The sequence below is a fragment of the Scophthalmus maximus genome, chromosome 15 (genome assembly GCF_022379125.1).
Source record: "Scophthalmus maximus strain ysfricsl-2021 chromosome 15, ASM2237912v1, whole genome shotgun sequence".
NCBI classification, from domain to species: domain Eukaryota; kingdom Metazoa; phylum Chordata; class Actinopteri; order Pleuronectiformes; family Scophthalmidae; genus Scophthalmus; species Scophthalmus maximus.
In genome coordinates, this window is record NC_061529.1 from 13,282,331 (window position 1) to 13,303,658 (window position 21,328).

Consider the following 21,328-nt stretch of genomic DNA (forward strand, 5'->3'; position numbering starts at 1 on the left):
ACAACAAACAGTGTGCAACAACACAGTTTGCACTACAAAATGTTGCCCTCTGTGATTTGCATAGATACTCCAGCTGCAGCAGGCCCCCGGGGGCCACTGTCTGGTCCTGTGCAATACATTCCGCCTGCACCAGCCCGGCTGAATGTATTACACATGGAGCACTCGCTGGTCCAAAACTCCCCTTTATCCTGGAAGAGATTGGACTGCAAGTGATGCCGCGAGGCGCAATTCAACCTTGACTCGTCGGAAAGACCGAGGTTAAATCCCAGCGTCTCTTGCTGTCGATCTGCAGACGACCAATGACTGAGGCGGGCGCCGTGTGTAAGTTCGACGTGACAGGCGGGGAACAGTGCTGTCAACTTCTCGAGACAGGAGAGACTGCGGGGGGGGGGAGAGACAATAGCTGCCAGGGAGCGATGCGCAAAACCACGGGGCGCCATCAGTGCGCGTGGGCTCGGCGAGGAGACCCCGGGCTGTCGAGGGGTCCGCGGCGGAACGACGTGGGGGAGGCGAGCGACAGTGACGGGCGGCGATCGACGGCGATAACCCGCGGGGGCGAAAGAGGGGGAGAGCGACACACACACACACACACACGTCCACAGCCGACGGGAGCAGCGCCTCGAGTGCGCAGGGAAAAGAAATGTACTCACAGTCCTGAGGAACTGGATCTCGTCCTCTCCCTCTCCGCCGTCAGCCATGGCCAAGACGGAGCCTGCTCGGACTCGGGAAGCCTCCGCTGGCTCCTCTCGCCGATCGATGTTAGCATGTAGCTAATCCGCGGAGCGCAGCATGTGTCGCCTCGCCTCTCTCAGGCCGCTGTGCTCGAGCCCCGCGCGCCGCCCGCAGGAGGAGTGTGTGTCGGCATCGGCGGCGCTGGAGCGACTGGGGGGGGGGGGGCGCAGGTCGTGTGGCGCGGGGCTCTGGGTCTTCGACGTCACCGACGGAGCGTTGTCGATACAAGCGCGAGCGCGCGGGAAATCCAAAAAAGACGCCAGCGTCACACGGCCATCGGCTGTGGCGGCTGTGGGAGCATCAGATCCCCCGGACGACGCGATCAGCACCACGGTCAGCACCCGTGGGGACCGATGCTCAGCACCACCTTCGACGAGGAACGAGAGTTTTGTGTCGACACGTATTTATTTCTTTGTGTGATGCACCCGTGCCTCCTGCGGAATAAATCGCAGTACGAGTGGGTGTCACTGGGCCACGCTTCACTTTCAACCCATTGCAACCCCCAGTTTGATCACTGCTCTCCATAGAACACGCACACACACACATATGGATGAAACATGTATAGGATGAATCCCCCGTCTCATTAAATACAAATGAACTCAATTAACGAATTGATGTGTTTTCCCTGTGGACAAAATACTAATGAGTGCCCTAACCACTGTTTATTCAGAGTTACATTTCACCAAACTCATCATAATGGAGCCACCTCATCTTCCTCAGCTCCAGTATCACACATTGAACCCTTGTGCTGATGCGATGCTGCCCTCTAGCGTCGATGTGGTGACCTGCAGGGACCTGCTCTCCACGGTTTGCACGTTTCCTTCGATAGTTCCTTCCCTCCTTTTTGACTTCCTTCACTTCCCAACACATATTTTCTCTTCAATTATGATTCTTTTCTGTATTTGAATGATCCACATCCCCTATATTTGCAGCAGTCTATTTAAAAAAAAAAGTATATCTAGTAATATTTCAAATGATCAAAATCATTGCTGTGGTGTTTTTTGAGAACTGCACATACACCATAGATCACTTACATATAGCCATGCGTGTTTCATTGCTTTTTGAATTTCATTACCCACCAATAAATCGTTATCCCTTAAGCACTATAGGCCTACATGGATGTGGAAGTTGGAACTGTGAGAGTGAAAGTATATGAGTATATGGTATATGAGTTCACTAACAAGATAAGATAAGATAAGATAAGTCTATAATATAAATAGAAAATAATATATTAAATGTACGGAGAAAGTATACAGTGTCAACAGAATATAAACAGTTTTGCAGATATAAACTGAGTATTGAACAGTTAAATCTCACTTAATTTAATAAATTCACATGTAGGGTCTCCAACCCCTTAATGTTCATCTTATTTCCCAGCCTGACTCCCAAACAGGTTTCATCAAAATGTTGGTTTATGTGTTTGGGCATGAGACTGTATGTTTCTGTTTCCCCCCTTTCTGCCTTTACATTTTGGTAGAATCCAAAGATGCTGCAACCGCTACAGTATATAAATTCAATATCTTTATATGCCCACCAAGGACATATTAAAAAAAAAGGTGTCCTCGGTGGAGATAAATATAGAACTGAATGAATATGAACCATGTTAGTATAGTGATGCAGCGGTGCTCACGTCAGCCACTAGGTGTCTCTGTTCTGTAACACATAGCTCCACCTGGGCTTTCATCTCGTCGAGCAGGTACTGTACTTTGATGTTCACTTACCTCCCTGCGTCTCTAACAAACAATCAGACGCGCAGATAGTGGAGAGCTGCAGCCACGGTTGAAGGAACTTCACTTGTACCTACATTTAAATCCTCCCCCCAGTTCGACACACACTACAGCCCGGGAGAGAGCCCGTCGTCACATGGCCCACCTGCGGGCCGCAGCCGCACCGTGGGACGGGGATACATCACACAGAGCCCAATCACAGGGCAGCGAGCCGGCGCTGAGTGTTCCCATTGGCCCGGGCCGCCGTCGATCAGGGCGGACGAGCCCAGCTGAGCAGCGGTGAGCGGCGCCTGGCTGCAGCGCTCCCAGAAGATGTGAGCGGATATTAAAACTGTGCCACTGCATCGCGGGTGAGTGTCGTGTGGTTTTTAATTTGTCAGACCGCTGCCGCGCGCTTCACCCGGCGCAGGTGCGTGGCGTCCACTTTGAGCTTCTCGTTCAAATCTAGGACCTCAAAGCTGGCGCGAGGTCAATGCGGATATATATATATATATTTGAATTACTTATGAGCTACATGTTTGTCAATGTCAGCTGCAGAGTTGAAGCAGGGAAATCCTTAGGCAGCACCGGACGAGTTGTGCAGTTGTGCTGCCATCTTAGCACCGACGCGGTGCCTGAAGGTGACGGTGGCCCGCGGGATTATCACAGGAGGGGCCCGCGTGTTATCATGTAAACAGTGGGGAGGGAGGGAGAGGTGGTGCGGAGAGGTTCAGGGAGTCGTTCGGAGCAAGTGTGTGTGTGTGTGTGTGTGTGTGTGTGCTCTGCTTGTAAACATGTCTGATGGGCACCGGGGCCCTGCGTGTGTCCTCACCTTGAGAGAGTGTGTGTGTTTGTGTGTGTGTGTTTGCGTTTTAATGCGGCAGCTCGTGAAATGTTAATGATATGTTCCATCTGCCTACTCAACAATGCAGGAGAGGGATGTGAAGATGAGATAAGGTCTGGGACATGTAAATGCATAATGGAGTCAGGTCTTATTCGGGTTTTATTTAGTCTATAATTAAGCAAATGGGTTTGGACAGTGAGATATGAAGGGGCCCACTGTTGAAGGTAAGAGTAGTTTTTTGTTTAAAAAAAAAAAACTATCCTTGCATTGGCATCCAGCGAGTAGGCAGTGCCCTAGCTGTGAGAGATTAGTATTCTAGAGATTATGCTTTTGTCAGTGCTCAAACTCAAAAGGGGATTCCCCCCCAAAAAAGTCTGACATTATTATCATAGCATTTATCTCTGCGTGCCTACTCTCTCTCTCTCTCTCTCTCTCCAACAGCACCTGGACAGGCCAGGTGATGAATAGCCTGAAGGCCTCCTCCGCCCTCCGAGCCAAGTCACTCTGTCTGGGGGACTGACCACTGGACTCGGAGCGCTTGATGGATTAACGTGGCACTCGTCATGGAGGGCACACACACCATCTTGATCCTGTATGCACCCATCCGTGAGCTCAGCAACATCAGCCTGTATTACCCCAAGAGGCGGGCCCCGAGCTTTAAGTACGAGAGCCGTGCCCCTCATTCAGAAAGTGCTGGTAATGACCATGACTGGGGAAAGGAGGGCCTTGTGGTGTCCGAACAAAGAGGCCAGTCTTCAGGCTCCACGCGCGAACTCCTCAACTCCCTGCCGGCAACAAAGGAAGCTGTTGCAGAGCTCTGCTGGTTTGCGGCGGAGCACCATCAGTTGCTGGCGGATCTCTTATCGCTGTGCAGGGATTGTGCCAACAAGGTCAGGATGGGCAACCAGGATGGGAAACTCCAGGATTACATGGAGGGTCAGGAAGTTCATCTCGGAGGTCAGGTTCTCAGCAGCAGCAGCAGCAGCAACTGTCCTCTCACTGTGTCTCCAGAGCACAAGAGAGCTACGTCCAAGAGCAAGAGGCTGAAAAAGTTGGGCAGCAAAACGCTTGACAGTGCTGAGGATTTCCTATACAGTAAGATGAAGAAGAAAGTTACGAGTGGGACTTCATGTGCAGAATATCCTGCTCAGAACAGCGTGGCCGTGTCTGCAGCCTCAGTAGTGGAGCAGACCCCAGGCACTCCGGCCTCTGTCCATGTCTCTGACAGCCCAGCCACTGGCTCTTACGTCAGTGCAGTCAGTAATCCAATCCTTCCAATGGAGGAACCCTTCCAGATCGGTCGTGAGGGCTGGGACTTCATGGAGGACAACCGGGCATTTGACCCTGACATGTATTTTTGTAATGATTTCTCAGAGTACGACAGTGAGGGTTATGAGTCGTCTTTTTGTAGCCTGATGGAAGGACTGACCCGACGGGAGAGCGGGAGCAACCTTCGACCGATGAAGAGGTTCGATTCCCCGGTCGAGACGTTATCTGAATCAACGTCAACAGCCAAGTCCGCTCAGCAGCTGTACGGCAACATCAATCAGAGGAATACAGGGTTCAGGGTGGTGGCTAAAGTGCAGGATGTGGACGGGAAGGTGCAACGCGTCAGCCACACAAGCCCAGAAAGGGAAGGTCCAACCGAGTGGAGAGGGGCAAACAGAGACCGCCTGCTGGGAGTCGGTAGAGAAAAGATGGGTAACAAGCACTCTGAGGGGCTATGGTTGCCCCTGTCCAATACTACCAATCCATCATCCTCAATTAAATCCCACATGAAGAGCCCCTCTTCTTCTTCTTCTTCTCTCGCCGGGGTCTTTAACACATCCTTCCCGGCCTCAAACAGCCTCCAGAGCATGTCCCCAGTCCTTTCCCCTCTGCCCTCCAAGCAGGCGAGCCCACAGCTCAACCACCGCATCGTGCTGCTGTCAGACAAGGACTTGGACCCAGATCGGGACAACTCCAGCAGCGCCGACGAGCCCAAGATCTTCACAGAGGTCATCGACAGGAACGGCAACAAGCGCACCATCACCCGTCTGGATCTGAGCCTCAGCAGGCGGCCGAGCGCCAGCAAGTGGAATTCCTCCAGCAACTCCACAACAACAGGTGAGTTTCTTAGAAGTCACGCTGCTCAAACAGCACTTTGAACACACTGATTCATGCTCTAAAACTCCCTGCCACGATGTTAATGTCGACATCCATGCTTTTGTCATCTCAGAAGCATGAAACGCTTGTCAGAATATGCCCTTGATCTGGAACTGCTGACGCTCGATTTCAAAGAACAGATGCCTTGAGAGAGATTTGTGTGTGTGTGTGTGTGTGTGTGTGTGTGTGTGTGTGTGTGTGTGTGTGTGTGTGTGTGTGTGTGTGTGTGTGTGTGTGTGTGTGTGTGTGTGTGTGTGTGTGTGTGTGTGTGTGTGTGTGTGTGTGTGTGTGTGTGTGTGTGTGTGTGTGTGTGTGTGTCTCTGTGTGTGTGTCTCTGTGTCTTTGTGTCTTTTTTTGTTGAAATACTCCAGCACTGACTGTGCAGCGTTCTAACTGACAAACATTTTCTGCACAGGGAGTTTAACTTTGTCACTCAGGCTGTTATTAAGTAAACTACCTTAACCCCTAGATTGGCCCTGTTTCACAATCGCATCTCTGTTAGGCCTGTTAGGCTTTAACCGCAGTGTTCTCATCTTGGCTTTGACATATGACCACAAATTAAAAACTACCCAACAGAGTTGAACGAGGGGCAAGCAGGGCCGGGGAATAGTTTTCGCTGATGATCCATTTTAACTCTCTCTGCGCTGCGAGGAACGCAGAGATTAGAGGGCGTGTCCCAGATCAAAGACAAAGTTGACACAGAGTTTGAACTGACCAGGGCTTCTCGTGAGCCACAGTGTTAACTGAAGCATTGCCAATTTGGACTCTGAGGGATCTGCTGTCCCTCCCTTAAACCCACATCCTAACCTCTTTCACAGGAAGCTGACAAAGGATCACGGACCCAGCCGCCGGCACATGGGGGGGAGATAGGAGGATTAGAAGTTCCTCATTTGCAGAACTCTTTTCCTCTCTTTATAATCTGGCCTATTGTGTGGCATGCTTGCAATGACAGAACAAATGGATTTAAACACTCACAACATATATAATCTTTACAAAGCCACAACACTGTCACAAGCTCAGATCAGCAGCGTCAGTGAGACTTTTCATCAATGGCCGCCGGCCGGTCTTTCTTCTCTGTCCAGCTTCTATTTAGCACATTGGGTCAGGCCACTCGGTGAGCTTCCCCCCTAATCAGTGGATCAGTAGAAGAGGTTTTTGAGTTGGATTAAAGTGTAAACACCCTTTCTGGAATCACTCCAAACTGCACAATCCAAGTTGATGCTATTGGTCTGATTAGTTATGGGTGAGGCCTTATTATTATTATTACGTTAGGTACTCCTGTAACATGGTTAATCATCCCTTTCAGTCCGTGTAATTCAGTCTTTCCGTTAATCTGCAGTAGCAAACAGATGGCCGTCCATTAATTATATGTACTTCACTAATGGGCCGTGGATATTGTAGAACATTGGTGCATTTTTGCAAAGGAAGCGCCACAGTATTCGAATTGTTGCATCACAGAGGCAGCCCAAGCAGCACAGCCGGCGATGCCCAGCTCAGCTGCAGCCGTAGGGGGAACGAGTGCTGAGCCGTGTGGAGCCAAGCTAACTGGTGGATAGGGCAATGAATAATCCAGCTTTACTCACGTGGTGATAATCGTGCACAAATAAAACATACTCAGACAGCACACATTGGTATCCACGCATGTACACATTATCCACACTGTCTGGTATCACACTCTTATTTACCACATAAAGAAAATAATTAAGATAACTAGTCCAATTTTTGGGGGCTTCTGGTTTTGCTTCTTGCGTCTTTTTCAAGAACAGTTATTTGCACTTGACACTATGCTTTCTTAATCTGACATAACCTATGCGATTTGTGGAGTCGAGCATTAGGCAATGAAAAAGAGTTTGGTCGTAGTCCCGACACGTTTGGAGTCGGACTGGCGCCTGTGGATATCAGCAAACTGTGGACGTAGAAGAAGAAATGTTCATGTGCACTCGGTTTTGCATACTGCCTGGTAGGGCACGCTGTCCCGCCCCCACTAATGCACAGAAGGCAGAGCGCCAATAAGATGAATAGTTCTCCAGATATGCGAGCCACATACAGACAGATTCCTGGCATTATATGAATGATGTTCTGTCAAAATTGACTTTTCAACTCTATTATGGGCATTGTTTTTTTTTATTGTACAGTGTTGGCCCGGGCAGATATCCCCAATGCTCATCAGATGTGTTTTATTATAACACATAAGCTATCTCTATGAAACACGATATGCTTGAGTTGTTGCCTACGTCGTGCTTTCTGCTTGCTTCGTGCTGCACATCCTTCAGAGTGGCACCTTTAACCTTTAATCTAGATACACAATCCCTCTGTCAATTCTGTTGCTTCTTAGCTGTTTACAGACAAGATCCCCCTAGTGTTGCTTGATAATTGAATACACTTCAGATGTTAATGCAGATAAGTGAACATCACAGTGCCCAGCCAATAGCGCTAAGTGGGTCAGTGTGAAGCTCGGGCCCTTCAAGGTTTTGTTTGCAAATGTGGAACTAATTATGAATCCGGGCTCTTCAATTTGTGCTCTCCCATTGAAGATTAGCGCTTTATTAATGAGTTTGCTTTTTCAGATGGGAATGGTGATGTAAAATGAACTAATTCTCTTCATGTGGTAACAGCCTAATTGTAATACCTATGAAACAGAATACTTTATTCATTTATTAAAATTATGACCGTGGTGTGATATTTCTACATGTTAACACAATATGTGCATTGGTGTCTCTCTCTCGATAGTCACAAGTTGTGTGTGTTTGCTGCTTTTATTCATTTATTGGATTTCAACAGCTGCTTGCTGCAGCTGAAATCGTCAATGGCAGCAGCCAGAGTCAAAACAGTAAAACTGTGGGGCTCGAACTCGAAACAGTGAGATACAAGATGTTGTAAATCTCTAGAGCCGGGGGAACTGCACCCTCGGGTGATAACAGTCTGTAGGTGTGTTGACTCCATTTACATGAAGTCATTTGATAGTTAAAATGAGAATATTTATTATGGCAGCTCTAGAAAAACATTCTAGGCAACTCTTATGCTTGCTTGCATTCTCTTTACCCCGCCCTTCCTTAATTCCTTACTTATTTTATTGTCTTACTGACATATGGCAGGCAATGCCATAATCAGATTACTCGATGCGTTCCAGGAAGGTCATATGAAACTGATCAGCAAGAGTGTGTTCGCCCTGTTCTCCCTGCAAGCTGTCATTCAACACAAAGTGCACTCCCATGCATAGCTGTTTCACCCACACACCGGACAAGGGCCAGCTCTATTCAGATAATGAGGTGGATTCTGCCAAAAACAGCCTACGAGAGCTTCTCTCCTCCCGGTCCGTCTCATCGCCTGAACCTCAATATTCGCACACAGATCAGTGGCACAAAGGTCTTCTTCACGTAACGTCCTGCCTCATGCTTTTGGAAGTTTTGAGTATGAGCAGCTTCACTCGGAGACACACTTTTTAGAACATACACTCACTAGTAGTTAAGTTAACCAAATTTGCTGTCTTATCCGTCAATGGCCTGCCAGGCCTAATGGAAAGCGCTGCCCCATCTCCCCTTAGTTCTATTATCCCATCAGCCTCCAGAACTGTATTTTCAAATGAGCAATGATGACTCTGTGAGCGTCACGTCATGCTGTAGCTGCCTGTATTTACATGGACCTCAGGACTGACTGCCAAACCAGTCAAGCAGCCAGCCTGACAGCAGTCGACGAGCGTGCGTGGAAAAAAACGGCCATGACAGGCGTAAAAACAAGCCGGGTGATTTATAAATCCTCCATTTGTCATGATTTATATAAAAGTCTATGATCCTCCTTTCTAGTGATGGAGGGGTGAGTGGACGCTGCCAGATGCATTCAACATGCCACATGGTGCGTGCGTGCGTGCGTGCGTGCGTGCGTGCGGGCGCGGATTTTAAGTGGATGAAATAGGGCAGTAGACATGCTGGGAAAAGCTGTTTGAGTGTCTTCAATAGGAATGAGAAACGGTGCTGTGGGAGGAGGTCGGGTAGTGTTTGTTTATGAAAGCTCTGTATTTAAAGAAATCCATGGAGAAATTTTGACCTTGTCTGCCTCGCTGTAGTCCGTTAATAATAGAGAAAGTGATCAGGTTCACTAATTGCTGCTTTTAAATGAAATGGGACACACGGCCACTGTCTGTGTGGGTTTGAAGACTAACTTCGCTCTCAGTGGTCTCATGTCTGCTGTACAGCTTTACTGCCTCAGCAGAGCTTCCTCTGACCGCTGGATGAGTGCGGACTAGCTGACGGAGTGATTAATCCGTCACCGCAGACACACCCACCTCTCAGGATCAGACATTAGATGGGCCTCTGAGCCGTGATAGATGATAACGCTCACAGTACCACTGAAACGCTGCACTGTCTGACAGCTGCTCTCTCACACAATGGGATTTTCACCGTAAAATGATTACACCTAGGTGCTGGCTGACTGACTGCACCAGTGAAATACAAAAGTCTCCTTTGAACTCACAATTGGCTTTGAGTTTTATATAGACTACATATTTATAAAGACAGCATTTGGTGCACTGAGGGGTCGTCTGGGATTGGTTGGGATGATCCAGGGCGCAGCGCTTTAGTTTCTGTCAAACGAAACTCTATAAGTCAGCCACCGCCAGACAAACACAATCACATCTGCAGTCTGTGCTCACTCGGTTATGGAGGCTGTGATTCAGCAGAGAGGGAGATTAAATGGCAATAAGGCCATGGTTCTCCCCAGTGGTATTGAACTTAAGCTCTGTCTGTCTGTGTCTGTGTGTCTGTGTGTCTGTGTGTCTGTGTGTCTGTGTGTCTGTGTGTCTGTGTGTGTGTGTGTGTGTGTGTGTGTGTGTGTGTGTGTGTGTGTGTGTGTGTGTGTGTGTGTGTGTGTGTGTGTGTGTGTGTGTGTGTGTGTGTGTGTGTGTGTGTGTGTGTGCGCGCAAATGTGGTGCCTTCATTACCTGAGGAATCCAGGACTTGCTGCCCCCTCGTCTGTTTGCAGTCATTGCACTGCGGTGCTGTGCACTACTTTACTACAGTATGTCTCATTTCTAGCATGCAGCAGTGGCATCAGGCCTTCACTGCAGTGTGTTTGTCTACAGGGAGAAGGGCCAGGGCCTTTTCCTCTGCCTGTCCAGGTGGTGGCAGTGTCGTTTCCCGTATACATAGTTCATTTAGTGACTGGATGGCTGTCAATCAAGGGAAGCGCAGAGACTGTTTAACCATTAGTTTTTTTGTAAGCATGAAGGAACATAGAAATAGGTGTTCACTGTTTGCCTGTTTCGTATATGTAAAAATGTTTGTCATAGGAGAGAGAGCTGTTTCCGATCGATACTTTCTTTTCTTGGTGCAGACTGGGCTCAACTCTACATTTGGAAGTGTCCCAGCCTCCAGTCAGCAGTTCCCACTGCGGGACCACGCAGCGCAGCATTATCATAATGAAAAGTTATTAATCTAATACTGTTTTTTCCCCCCCTTCTGTTCAGCTTCCACATTACTGGAGGGAGTGCAGCTGTCTCTGAATGATGGATTGTGGTAGAATACAGAAGCTGAATTTAATGTGTGTGGCAGGAGGGGCTCATGTGACTAAATTTAAAGCATTTGACTGAAACTCAGACTGCAGGGATGTATTCATTAAGTTGCTGCCGGGCTGCAGTACAGTAATACTACATGCCCAGTGGATAATCATTACATACTGAGGTTATGGGATATTTCTGCATCTCATCGAACAGGACGCGATGTGCCTTTCTCATTTCCGTGCCTTTCTCATTTTCCAGCTAATGAATATCTTCCCCAACAGGCCAAGGTGTTGTCTTACAGCTGGAGGAAATTGAGGACACCAAGCTTCAAGATCTGTGCCCTCCCACCCTCAGCGTGTTCTCTCCTCCGCCGTCTTATTCTTTCACTTCATCATCCTTTCACATTACATTACATTACATCGCCTTGCCCCACAGCTCTTAACTTGTACCTTTTATCCCTTTTTCTTGCATGACTGACTCTCTCCAGACGGTGAATGCATGCATCAAGGCATGAGATATTATGTTACTGTGCATGCGAGAAGGAGTTAAAATAGCCTTTGTGCCTCTGTGCTGGCACTCGCAGATATAGCCTGGTGCCTGAAGTTAATAGCATGTGATGTGTTCAGGGCACGGCACATGCGGAAGGCTGCGCAGGCTCTGTCTGTGTCTGAAATGCACAAAATGAATCCGAGCTTCCCTGGCATACTCGTCAAAAGCAGAACAGAACAGATTCAATTTTATCCAGTTTTAGCCTTGTTACAGGGTAAAAGTCTACCCGTGTCATTCAATGTGTCTATGTAAGTCCTTGGTCAGGAGAGGGCAGTGTCTCTCAACCCAAATTAAAATGAATTCTGGTATTTCCACTCCTTCAGGGCCTGAGAACGATTGAACACACAGGCTCACAAAACGCCCCACCTCTACATGCAATTAACTTTATTATACTACGCCAATAAGGCTGAGAAATGTGACAGTAAACAATGTCTTGAATGCAAATCTACATTAGACAGTAGTATTTGTTTTTCAGACTGGTGCTGTGTTGCCATTTTTCCTTATTGGATCAGTGTAGCTCCCTGTTGGTTTTGATGATTGGAACAGTGTCGACTAAGTGCAGATAAAAATAGCCAGTGCCTTCGGGCCTGCAGCTAAACAAGGGTCTCTCTTGCTGCCTGTTTGATGCTAAACGGCTCTGATGCCTGCATCCTACCTCGCTCCATTTTTGGAACCCATGCAGGTTACACAACAAACAAAGCTTATTATTACTGCTTATTTAGCCTTGTCACACTCGATCACACCTGTTGTGCTGTGGTTCCTTGCACAACACAGAGCGTTAATTACCCTGAAGTTGCGTGTGTGTGTTTGTGTGTGTGTCCGCTTCTGCAGAGGACTCCCTCTTGCGTCAGGATGATATTTGGATGCTGGATGGCGACGAGCCTCAGGAGCCCCTCTCCCGTGTTCCACGCCCTGATCACCTCGACTTCCTGCGCATCACACCACCCGAGGATGACATCATTGGGGACACACCCTATTATCCGAAGCTGGAGTGCACGGTGAGGGAACATGAGCAGAACACACACTTAACAATCAAAATTAGTTGAAATGCACATTTGCCCTCCCAGAGCAGTGTACCATCGCTCTCCTCCCTTCTTTCCCCCTCATGGGACTCATGGGGATTTCTCTCCAGTGGGGCATTTAATCACCTGATCATGAATTCTTAGAGATGGATTAGCAGGTCATGGATTCTAATCTGTAGACCGGCGTCCCAAGCCAAAACTGAGCTCATTCCACTCAAACCACTCTTGTTCGTAGCAAACACAGAGAAGTCTGACCTACTACTCCAGCCTGTTTTGAACATTTTGTATATTTAATTGTGATGGTTAGGCCACAGGAGGTATTAGTGTGATTTATCTGTTGTTGTTGTTTTTGTTGTTGTTATTGGGCTTCAAAGTTGCAACACAAATGTGTTTGCCACAGAGCATGTGTTATGTAATCCCACTGTACTGTATGCATGTCTTCCAAAACAGCCTGCAGAAAACATTGCATTGTCCGTAGACTTTAATTACGCTAATAAGTGCAGTTGAATAAGTACCATCATGCATCAGATCCGGTAAATGTGTTCATTCCTTTGGCAGATTACCTGGGAGTGGTTGTAGGCGGGTAGTGTATGGGTGTAATGCTGCCCATTGTTTCCCCAAGACACAATAAGTGGCCTGACTGAGCACAATCAGTTGACATACCATTGCAAAGGCTGCGCTGTACAGAATCAAGTGATAGCCATCACACATACAGTACTTTGTCGCTGTCAACCATTTTCATGTCATTATAAAACATACACACTGCAACACCAAGCACACAGCCAAGACAGTTTGTCATTACAGGGTGTTGAGTGTAGATTCATTAGGGAAGAAAATACATTTTGATGATTTCATCACAAGGCTGCAAAGTAAACTTGAAAACAGTGAAGCGGCCTGAACACTTTCTGAATACACACTGTGAATGAATAACTTCACGTTGATATGTGCCAGATTATCAGTTCACATCACAGCCCTTGTGGTGCCTCCTTGTACAACCCTGGAGATTTACTGTGTGTGTGTGTGTGTGTGTGTGTGTGTGTGTGTGTGTGTGTGTGTGTGTGTGTGTGTGTGTGTGTGTGTGTGTGTGTGTGTGTGTGTGTGTGTGTGTGTGTGTGTGTGTGTGTGTGTGTGTGTGTGTGTGTGTGTGTGTGTGTGTGTGAGAGAGAAATACCACTGCTCTTACATAACTTAATTCCACTGAGGCCCCTTTTCCATTCGTACCTTTCTTCAGATTAATGAAAATACATCTCCAATCCTTGAACAATGCATTTTTTGTATTTTTATTTCAGTTTTTTTATTGGTATCCAATTTAAAATTTTAAAGGTAACAGAGAAAACATTTACGACAGTATTTCCATTATTTAGGCAGTCCTTTTGCTTTGTCACACTGTTATTGAAGAATGTCGGTTACTCCCAATTTTCTTTCAGACAAATTCTGGTCATAAAACAGGACAAAAATATTCATGAACACTATTCAAAACACAATTCTTTTGAGTGTGTCTCCAGCTGTTCAATGAGGCTGGGTGGCCTTTGGTTGCTAAGGGCAACCCCAGCTCGGTGAATGCTGTTTGTTCCCTAAACATCTTTATGAGGCCCGAGCTTGTTAAATTAAATGTGAACTAAAATGATGACACTTCTTCTCCCTAAAAGGGACCACAGAAGTTTTTTCTTTTATCCTCTTTATTACCCTTTTCCAACATGGATGGCATTTGCCGGTTGCTAGCTTGTAAACCTTTTTTTTTTAAACCTCCTCACAAACCTCGTCCCCCAAAACTGAACCCCCGGCCGTCACGGCCCGGTATGTAAAGAATGTTTACTTTCATTCTCGAGGTAAGTGAATCAAAATGTGTCATTTCATCCCACTGAACTCCGTCCCGGGAGCGCATGGGCTGCTAATCACACGTTAGCCTGTTAGCCTGTTAGCCAGAGCTGACTGTGCGCGGGCTGTCTAATCACCTCCTCTTTAAGCCCTGCGCTGCAGTAGCTCACTGCTTACCGCTGGTGTACTGGTCCACTGAAGGGCTCGGCACCTGACCGCAGACTCGCCTCTCGGCTGTGTTTACCCTGTTACCTCCGCAGCCATTTTCACGGGGAGTGAGCAGAGGTAATCAGACACCTGTGGTGGCCGGGCCTATGCAGGTCCCCGCCCAGGAAGGGAGGGCCCTGCAGGGAGGCGTCCCAGGACCGGGTCGACCAGTGAGACACATTTTTTTTTCTCCCCAACCTGAGAGGTTGTTGTTTTTTTCCCCCCTCACGTAGGGAACAGCACACAGTGCTTCCCTGTAAACTGAGACAGACTCGCCTAAAGAGAAAGTCTCATGCCAGAACACTTCAGTCACAGAGTCCACTCGGAGGAAGGATAAGCCACGACTTTATGGACAACGCCGCTCCGCTCGTTGGAACGTGTGGAATTGCTTTTGTGAAAGGCGAGTGAACTCTGTTCTCCTGCGCTCCCAGGAAGATTACAGCGGGACATGCCTCCAGTCACTGAGCGGCTTGACCTCACTCGCGGCGTCATGGGAGTCTGAGCTGAGCCGCTGTCAACATCCAGACAGCGGTGGTAGTCTCTATGTGACGTTATGAGCATCTACGACATGCAACCTGTTTGTGTGTCACTGAACAAGATAATAGGATAGTGTTGTTACAGTTGGCACCCTCCTTGAGCAGGTAAGAGGAGCTGGGGGGATTTGTCCATACAAAGGCCTTTTGTTCCCAGCCAAGGGTAGAGGTGGAATAGGAGCGTCTTGGATAACTGGAGGTGGGATGTTGAATTCTTTATGACATTTTCAATGGACACTTTGCTCGAGCTGCTACCTGTTGTGGTTTGCCTGCCTTTGCTGTCAGCAGGTGTGACACTTTGAGCAAAAATGGACAATGCGGGTAATAACTCTGGGGAGCAGGGGAAGCAGCCGGCTAGTTCCTTGCTGAATTCCTTCAGCAGTTTGTTCTCCCGAGACAGATCTGCGTCGTCAGTCATGGAGTCGCCAGTGCTGACGTCTTTCCGTGAGCTGGCGGATGGCGAGACACCTCCTCGTCCTGAAGGTGGTCAAGCTGCCGACGGTGAGAATAAGTCAAAAGAAAAGGGGGGTTTGCTTCAGGATGATGGGGCTGCTTCCTGTGATCCAGGGCAGAGGGCCGGATCGCTGCAAGCTGGCGAGGACTCTGGCGAACAAGTTGAAGATGGTGCCTCAGTCGACCAAGATCTGGTCCAGGTCACCAAGGTGGAAACGTATAGTGACTCAGAACATGAGGACGAGGAGGCTTCCCACAACGGCGCCAACTTGTCGGAGAAGCTTGCCAAGACCAGCGAGCCCATCCAACGTGAGGAGGACAATAAAACGGGGAACCATGGTGAAGGAGATGAGCTGCAGCATTCCACTGAGGCAGAGTACAAAGTGCCTGTGTTTAGAACACACAATTTTAAGGAGAGATCCCGCATAGAAGCTATGTTATACTCAAACAAGTTTGTTAGCAGAGCTAGCTCCAGGAGAGGTCTCCTCTCCTCACTTACCAAACAGGGAGATGGCAGCACTCCCAAGGAGAGCAGCACCACTATGTCTGTGGGTGAAGAAACTTTGAGTGCAGAAGAGAATAGTAGCAAGAATGTGGGAACAGAGGAAAGTGATGAGTATGCTGCCATAGATTGCTCTCAGCCTGTTCCCTCCATCATCTCTGGACAGTCTTCTTTGGAGACTGCGGGTCATAATGGTGCCACGGCCTCGCCGTCAAAACAGACGGAGGATTTGGATAGTACGGAAAAGGTGGAGACACATGAGCAAAGGACTGAGGTTGAGGACGGGACTGGGAAACCTTATTCCAGTCAGGTATCCTCCTCTGTTCCCACCAGCCCCCCTAAGACTCCGGATGCGTCAGTCCAATTGTCCTCCAGTCCAGTGAAGCAATTAGACATTGCTGCGATTACAAATTCCGGTTCCCTGGGTGACATTCAGCCAAGTACGGTTCCTTCACAACACCCATCTGCTCCAAAGACGCCTGAAACAAATACACCAGCTCCAGCATCTCCTGTTGCAACCTCCTCTGCCTCCTCCACCTCATCCCCATCCAGGGGCACGGCCGTCTCGTCGCCCCCTTCATTCCAGATGCCGGCTCTTTTCAGTGGGTTTAGGGTGCTGAAGAAAGGAGCGGTGGGTGATGACAGGGAGACGGTGTCTGAGATCAAGCAGAGGGAGACGGACACTGACCTGGCCCTGCTGAGCCTGAAGAAGACGGTAAACAAAGCCAAGCTATTCCCTGATCAGAGAGCAGCCTCTCCAGCCAAAAAACACACAGAGCCTAAACCCGTGGCAGATACTAAAAGCACTGTAATGGGACAGCTCAGTCATCTGCTTAAACTAGAAAGCCCTAATGTGACCAGGCGGTCAGACAGTGGGCAGGATGCTTCTCCCAAACACAGCAAGAAAGATTCTGAGAATGGAAAGGAGGTTGCAGGAGAGAAAACTCCTGCAGGCCCAGAGACGCCTACATCCACGCCTGAGAGAAAGAAAACCTCAGACCTGGCCTATGAAACCTTCAGGGGCATCTTTGGTCCCAAAAATGTCACAAAGGATAAAACGGAGTATGTGGACCTGGATGCAGTGAGGCAGAAAATCAAGAATGACAAGGAAAATCTGAGGTCCATTTTTGAAAGGGCCTCCAAATCTCCTGGGAACGAAGTCAAGACTACCACAGAGGATAATGTATGTAACGGCAAACCCAAACTATTTTTGATTTCATACTTTTGAAAAGTGCATCGTATTTACTACAGAGACAGGAGAAAGCAACGCATTCTGAGAAAACTCACTCAGAATATAAATGTCATCTCATTACCCACATATGTTCATATATGTCGCATGTGTTTTCTTCCCACAGACCGAGGTCACGTCCCCTGCAGACAGTGAGGACCGAACTCCGGGGCGGCTGCAGGCTGTGTGGCCCCCACCCAAAGCTAAAGATGAGGAGGAGAAGGTGGGGCTCAGGTACACCGAGGCAGGTAAGAACCTCAAACCTTTCGACGGTGTTGCCTGTAATAACATCCAAGACCAGGAATGCTGACAGAGGATCATCCCGGTCAAGCCTATAGTGACACACATCACACTCATTCTCTTTGTGCATAAGGGGCGTTGCAGATATCTTAGTATCTTTTGAATGTGTCTACTGTACATCAGCAGCATGGTGTAAGAAATCCTTTTAATCCATTTAAGAACTCAGTGAGGCTGTGCCTGTTTGCCGATGCTGCTGTTTGTGTAGATGCTGTTTCGTGGCACCACAGGGTGGGTATAGCATGGGTGGGTGTTGGGAGTGGGGGTGAAAACGTTTAATGGAATCAAGTACACTCTGGGCAGCAAGCCACGTTTGGCCCCCTCTAAAGGTTTAATAACATAAATAGGTCATATCCGCACATGGCTGTCGATGGTTGGACTCTGTTACAAAGCAAAGAGCTTTCCATTCATGGTCAGGGTTACAGTGAAACTGTGCTGCGAAAGCAGTGACACAGATGTTTGGTGTTCTCCGAGGTCTGTGTGAGAATAGATTAAGACCAGCAAGTGTGGATTATTCTGGTGATTTGCTCCCCGGGATCGGGGCTTTGCTCTCGTCTAAGGATATAGCAGAGCTAAAGTCCAGACTTTGAACATATAGATAAACCCAGGCATGCATATCATACACATTATCGTTCAAACTTTTAAAATATTTTTTATTTAGGTCCCTATATCGTTACCGCAATGCAGTGTCAGTCATTACATCTACAGATTGTGGGATCTATAGATTGTCCGTGCGAGTGCAAATGGCGTCGCCTTCATCTTCTTCAAGTGTTCTCGATTCTCAGTCGAATACAATTGATCAAATTAAATCAGCGTGAACATGTTTATGGAGGCGATGGCATTGTGGTGTATGTTATGTGACTTAGTAGGTACAGTTTATGGGTGGAGTGTATTTGGTAGTTCATCACCAACTGTGAAGTGAAACTATGCTGAAGATCAAAATATTTTAGGAGCTGTTCATAGCACGAATAGTATTCTTGTTTTGTTTCTCTATGGCGGTAGCATCTCAGACATGAGGTGAATAATGTTGTTGCGTGACATTTTAACTGCCTTGCCTTGATTTTATCAGTGCCAGCAGATAGACCTTTCCGTTTTTGTGTCTTGGCCTGACAAAACTTTTTGTATTGGCTTTTACTTTAGCCAGCAGTAAAAATCAAAACTGGTTGGTCGAGTGGTAAATATAGCGACCCACCCTTCTGTAGAATTTTACCTCTGATGACTGTGGTGGTAAATGGCCATTGTCTCAAAGATCAGATTGACAGTGATTTTACATGTCGATATTTCAGCCAGCACATCAAGAGAAAGGAACTCGAAACCCTTTCTCTCAGCCCTTAACTCAAGAACACCAGCACTGAGCTGTGATTATTGGGGCTAAGTACACACTTAACATTTTTTTGTGTTCCCATGCCACTGTTCTCGTTCTGCCTACTTTCAGAGCACCAGGCTGCCCTCTTGCAGCTGAAGAGAGAGTGCAAGGAAGAGCTGGAGAGGATGCATGTAAGTTATCATACGAGCTAAGCAAACACAGACTGAAAGCATGCACGGGAGGAAATGAAACCACGCATCTCTGTAAGGGAAGATGTGTTGCCGAAAGTAAACTGAGACGGATCTGACATACAAAAACACATGCAAATGAAAATACAATACATGTTTATAAAAGCAAGTGTAGCAGTAGCTACATTTTTGACAATAATAAATGTTCGGCAGATGTAGATAAATTTCCGAGGCCCTTGCGAATATTTAGTCTGTTGTAGCAGTGAGCTGTCCCGAACACAAGATGGCACTAAGTGAACATGAAACGTTCAAGTGCTGCAGCTTCGCTTGTGTGAGTATTTAACTCTCAGCACTACTACTTCTCAGATGTCACAGGTTTTAAAGTTGGCAGGGTTCTCTTAATGTGATTCTTATTGAACAGTGAACTTAAAAGGTTGTACAAACTGAGGGAAACAGTATAAATTGGTTGAAATTGAATAAGATAACTTGTAGCTGTTATAATATTATATGTTATAATATATTGTACATAATAACAGGGCATAGAATGACACACGATAGCCTCTTCTTTTTTTTTTTTACAAAAAAAGGACTAAAATAAAAACAATCAAATTGTACTCTTGCACGAGCAAGTAAACCAGTGAAACATTCCTATAATGCTATGATGTCCTGATCCGGCTCTTAATGTAAACTTTTGCACCTTAAACCGAAAGTGAAATGGAAGTTTATTATTTTAGCTGAAATTAATCAAAGCAGGCGAAATCTGAATTTCATATTTTAAGTATTACATATGATCATGTGACTTCCTAATGTTCCACACACGCCTCGTTCGTCTCCAATATAATGGCTCCTTCCAGATTAGTTTTAAAGGAGTCTGTGTTTAATTCATCAAATGCAGAGTTTTGGAACAGTGTTTCACAGGTGTTTTTTTTTTATCTTTCTGCAAATGTTATTGTATAACCTTGGAAGACCAATGGGAACATAGTTGAGGACATGTTACATAATTTGTACCACTGATAAAACTTTTATGGAACTTTTCCTTGAAAAGTCTGACCTCAGAATCGGTTCCTCAGCCTGTCGACTTAAAGCCTTTAATTTGACGTGGAACTCTTAAGGCCTTAATGCTGAGTCAGCCCACAAGTATGGTTGGGAACGTGCCTAATGCTATTTTCTAAACTGACATGAGTTAATACGGAACATGTGTATTTGCAAAAATATTTTCTTTGTCTCCAATCAATACTTCGCCCTGGTTGAGTTGTTTTTCACTGTTTGAAATGTCGAATGAAAACTGCAGTCACCAGATTTTCACTGAAAGAGTCAGATATTTACCTCAGACTGGGGAAAATTTAATGGGAGTAAGTTCAAAACAGGTGGTGAAAAGAATGAACAGGGCTGTTATTTTTCAACTGAGAATTACGTTCATGTAGGCCAGTGGTGGAGTAATTTTTTACTTTAATCCAAGTTCCCTAAAGGAAACATTGTCAATAACCTGATATGGTTTCTAGTTTCTAATGCTCTGGATTTGTTTTGCGTCTGACGTTGTATTATGCTCCTCACAGTCCGACCTTGAGCTTCAGATCTTCCGACTGCGAGGTGAGTATGCCGGCTCACTATCGCACCTGGAGGGAGTTGTCGCCCGGATGCAAAGAGACAAGTCGTACAACACGGGTCAGGAGCGCGGCGAGGTCCGCGACGCCGCTGTGTCCACAGCGGACGACTTGACACCCAAGACCTGCCGCACTGTGGGCATCCAGACGGACAGGGAGACTTTCATCAAGAGCCCCGAGGGCGACGGCGGGCTCACTCAATGCCCCTCCCAGAACGTGCCGAAAAAACTCAGCTTGGACTCTATTGGTCTGAATCTCAAAGGTGAAACCGCCACAGGACCTTCTGCCCCACCACCGCCTCCCCCTTTACCAGGCCAAGCGGCAGCACCACCACCTCCTCCTCCACCACCCCTCCCACCAGGTCTTTCAGGACCACCGCCACCTCCTCCCCCTCCTCCTCCTCCCCCTTTGCCAGGCAACAGGGGAGCACCACCACCACCCCCTCCACCACCTCCTCTCCCTGGAGGTGGCCCGCCACCACCCCCTCCTCCTCCTCCTCCCCCTCCTGGCCTACCTGGAGCTGGTCCCCCTCCTCCTCCCCCTCCTCCAGGCGCCGGCCCTCCACCTCCTCCCCCCATGGGGGGGTTCAGTTTTGGCCAGAAAGCGGAGGCCCCGAGGAAGCCTGCCGTCGAGCCTGCCTGTCCCATGAAGCCCCTGTACTGGACCAGGATACAGATACAGGACAATAAGTACGTAAAAC

The 21,328-nt window shown here is 47.6% G+C and overlaps 2 protein-coding genes across 4 annotated transcripts in view; one reads left to right on the forward strand and one right to left on the reverse strand.

Moving 5' to 3' along the window:
• Window positions 1-1,103, reverse strand: part of LOC118285745 (ryanodine receptor 3) — a 91,231-nt gene extending 90,128 nt beyond the window's left edge. For all 3 annotated transcript variants that reach the window (XM_035609536.2, XM_047337536.1, XM_047337535.1), the window contains exon 1: window positions 651-1,103. In XM_035609536.2, the coding sequence (XP_035465429.1) occupies window positions 651-698 (48 nt within the window). In that variant the 5' untranslated portion in view covers window positions 699-1,103. The remainder of the gene's footprint in view (window positions 1-650) is intronic.
• Window positions 1,104-3,827: 2,724 nt separating this feature from the next.
• LOC118285746 (formin-1-like) overlaps window positions 3,828-21,328 on the forward strand; it is a gene marked incomplete at its 5' end in the record, with an annotated part of 49,200 nt that continues 31,699 nt past the window's right edge. The window contains 5 exons of the mRNA XM_035609541.2: window positions 3,828-5,388; window positions 12,302-12,468; window positions 17,361-17,481; window positions 18,966-19,027; window positions 20,581-21,317. Of these exons, the coding sequence (XP_035465434.2) occupies window positions 3,828-5,388; window positions 12,302-12,468; window positions 17,361-17,481; window positions 18,966-19,027; window positions 20,581-21,317 (2,648 nt within the window). The remainder of the gene's footprint in view (window positions 5,389-12,301; window positions 12,469-17,360; window positions 17,482-18,965; window positions 19,028-20,580; window positions 21,318-21,328) is intronic.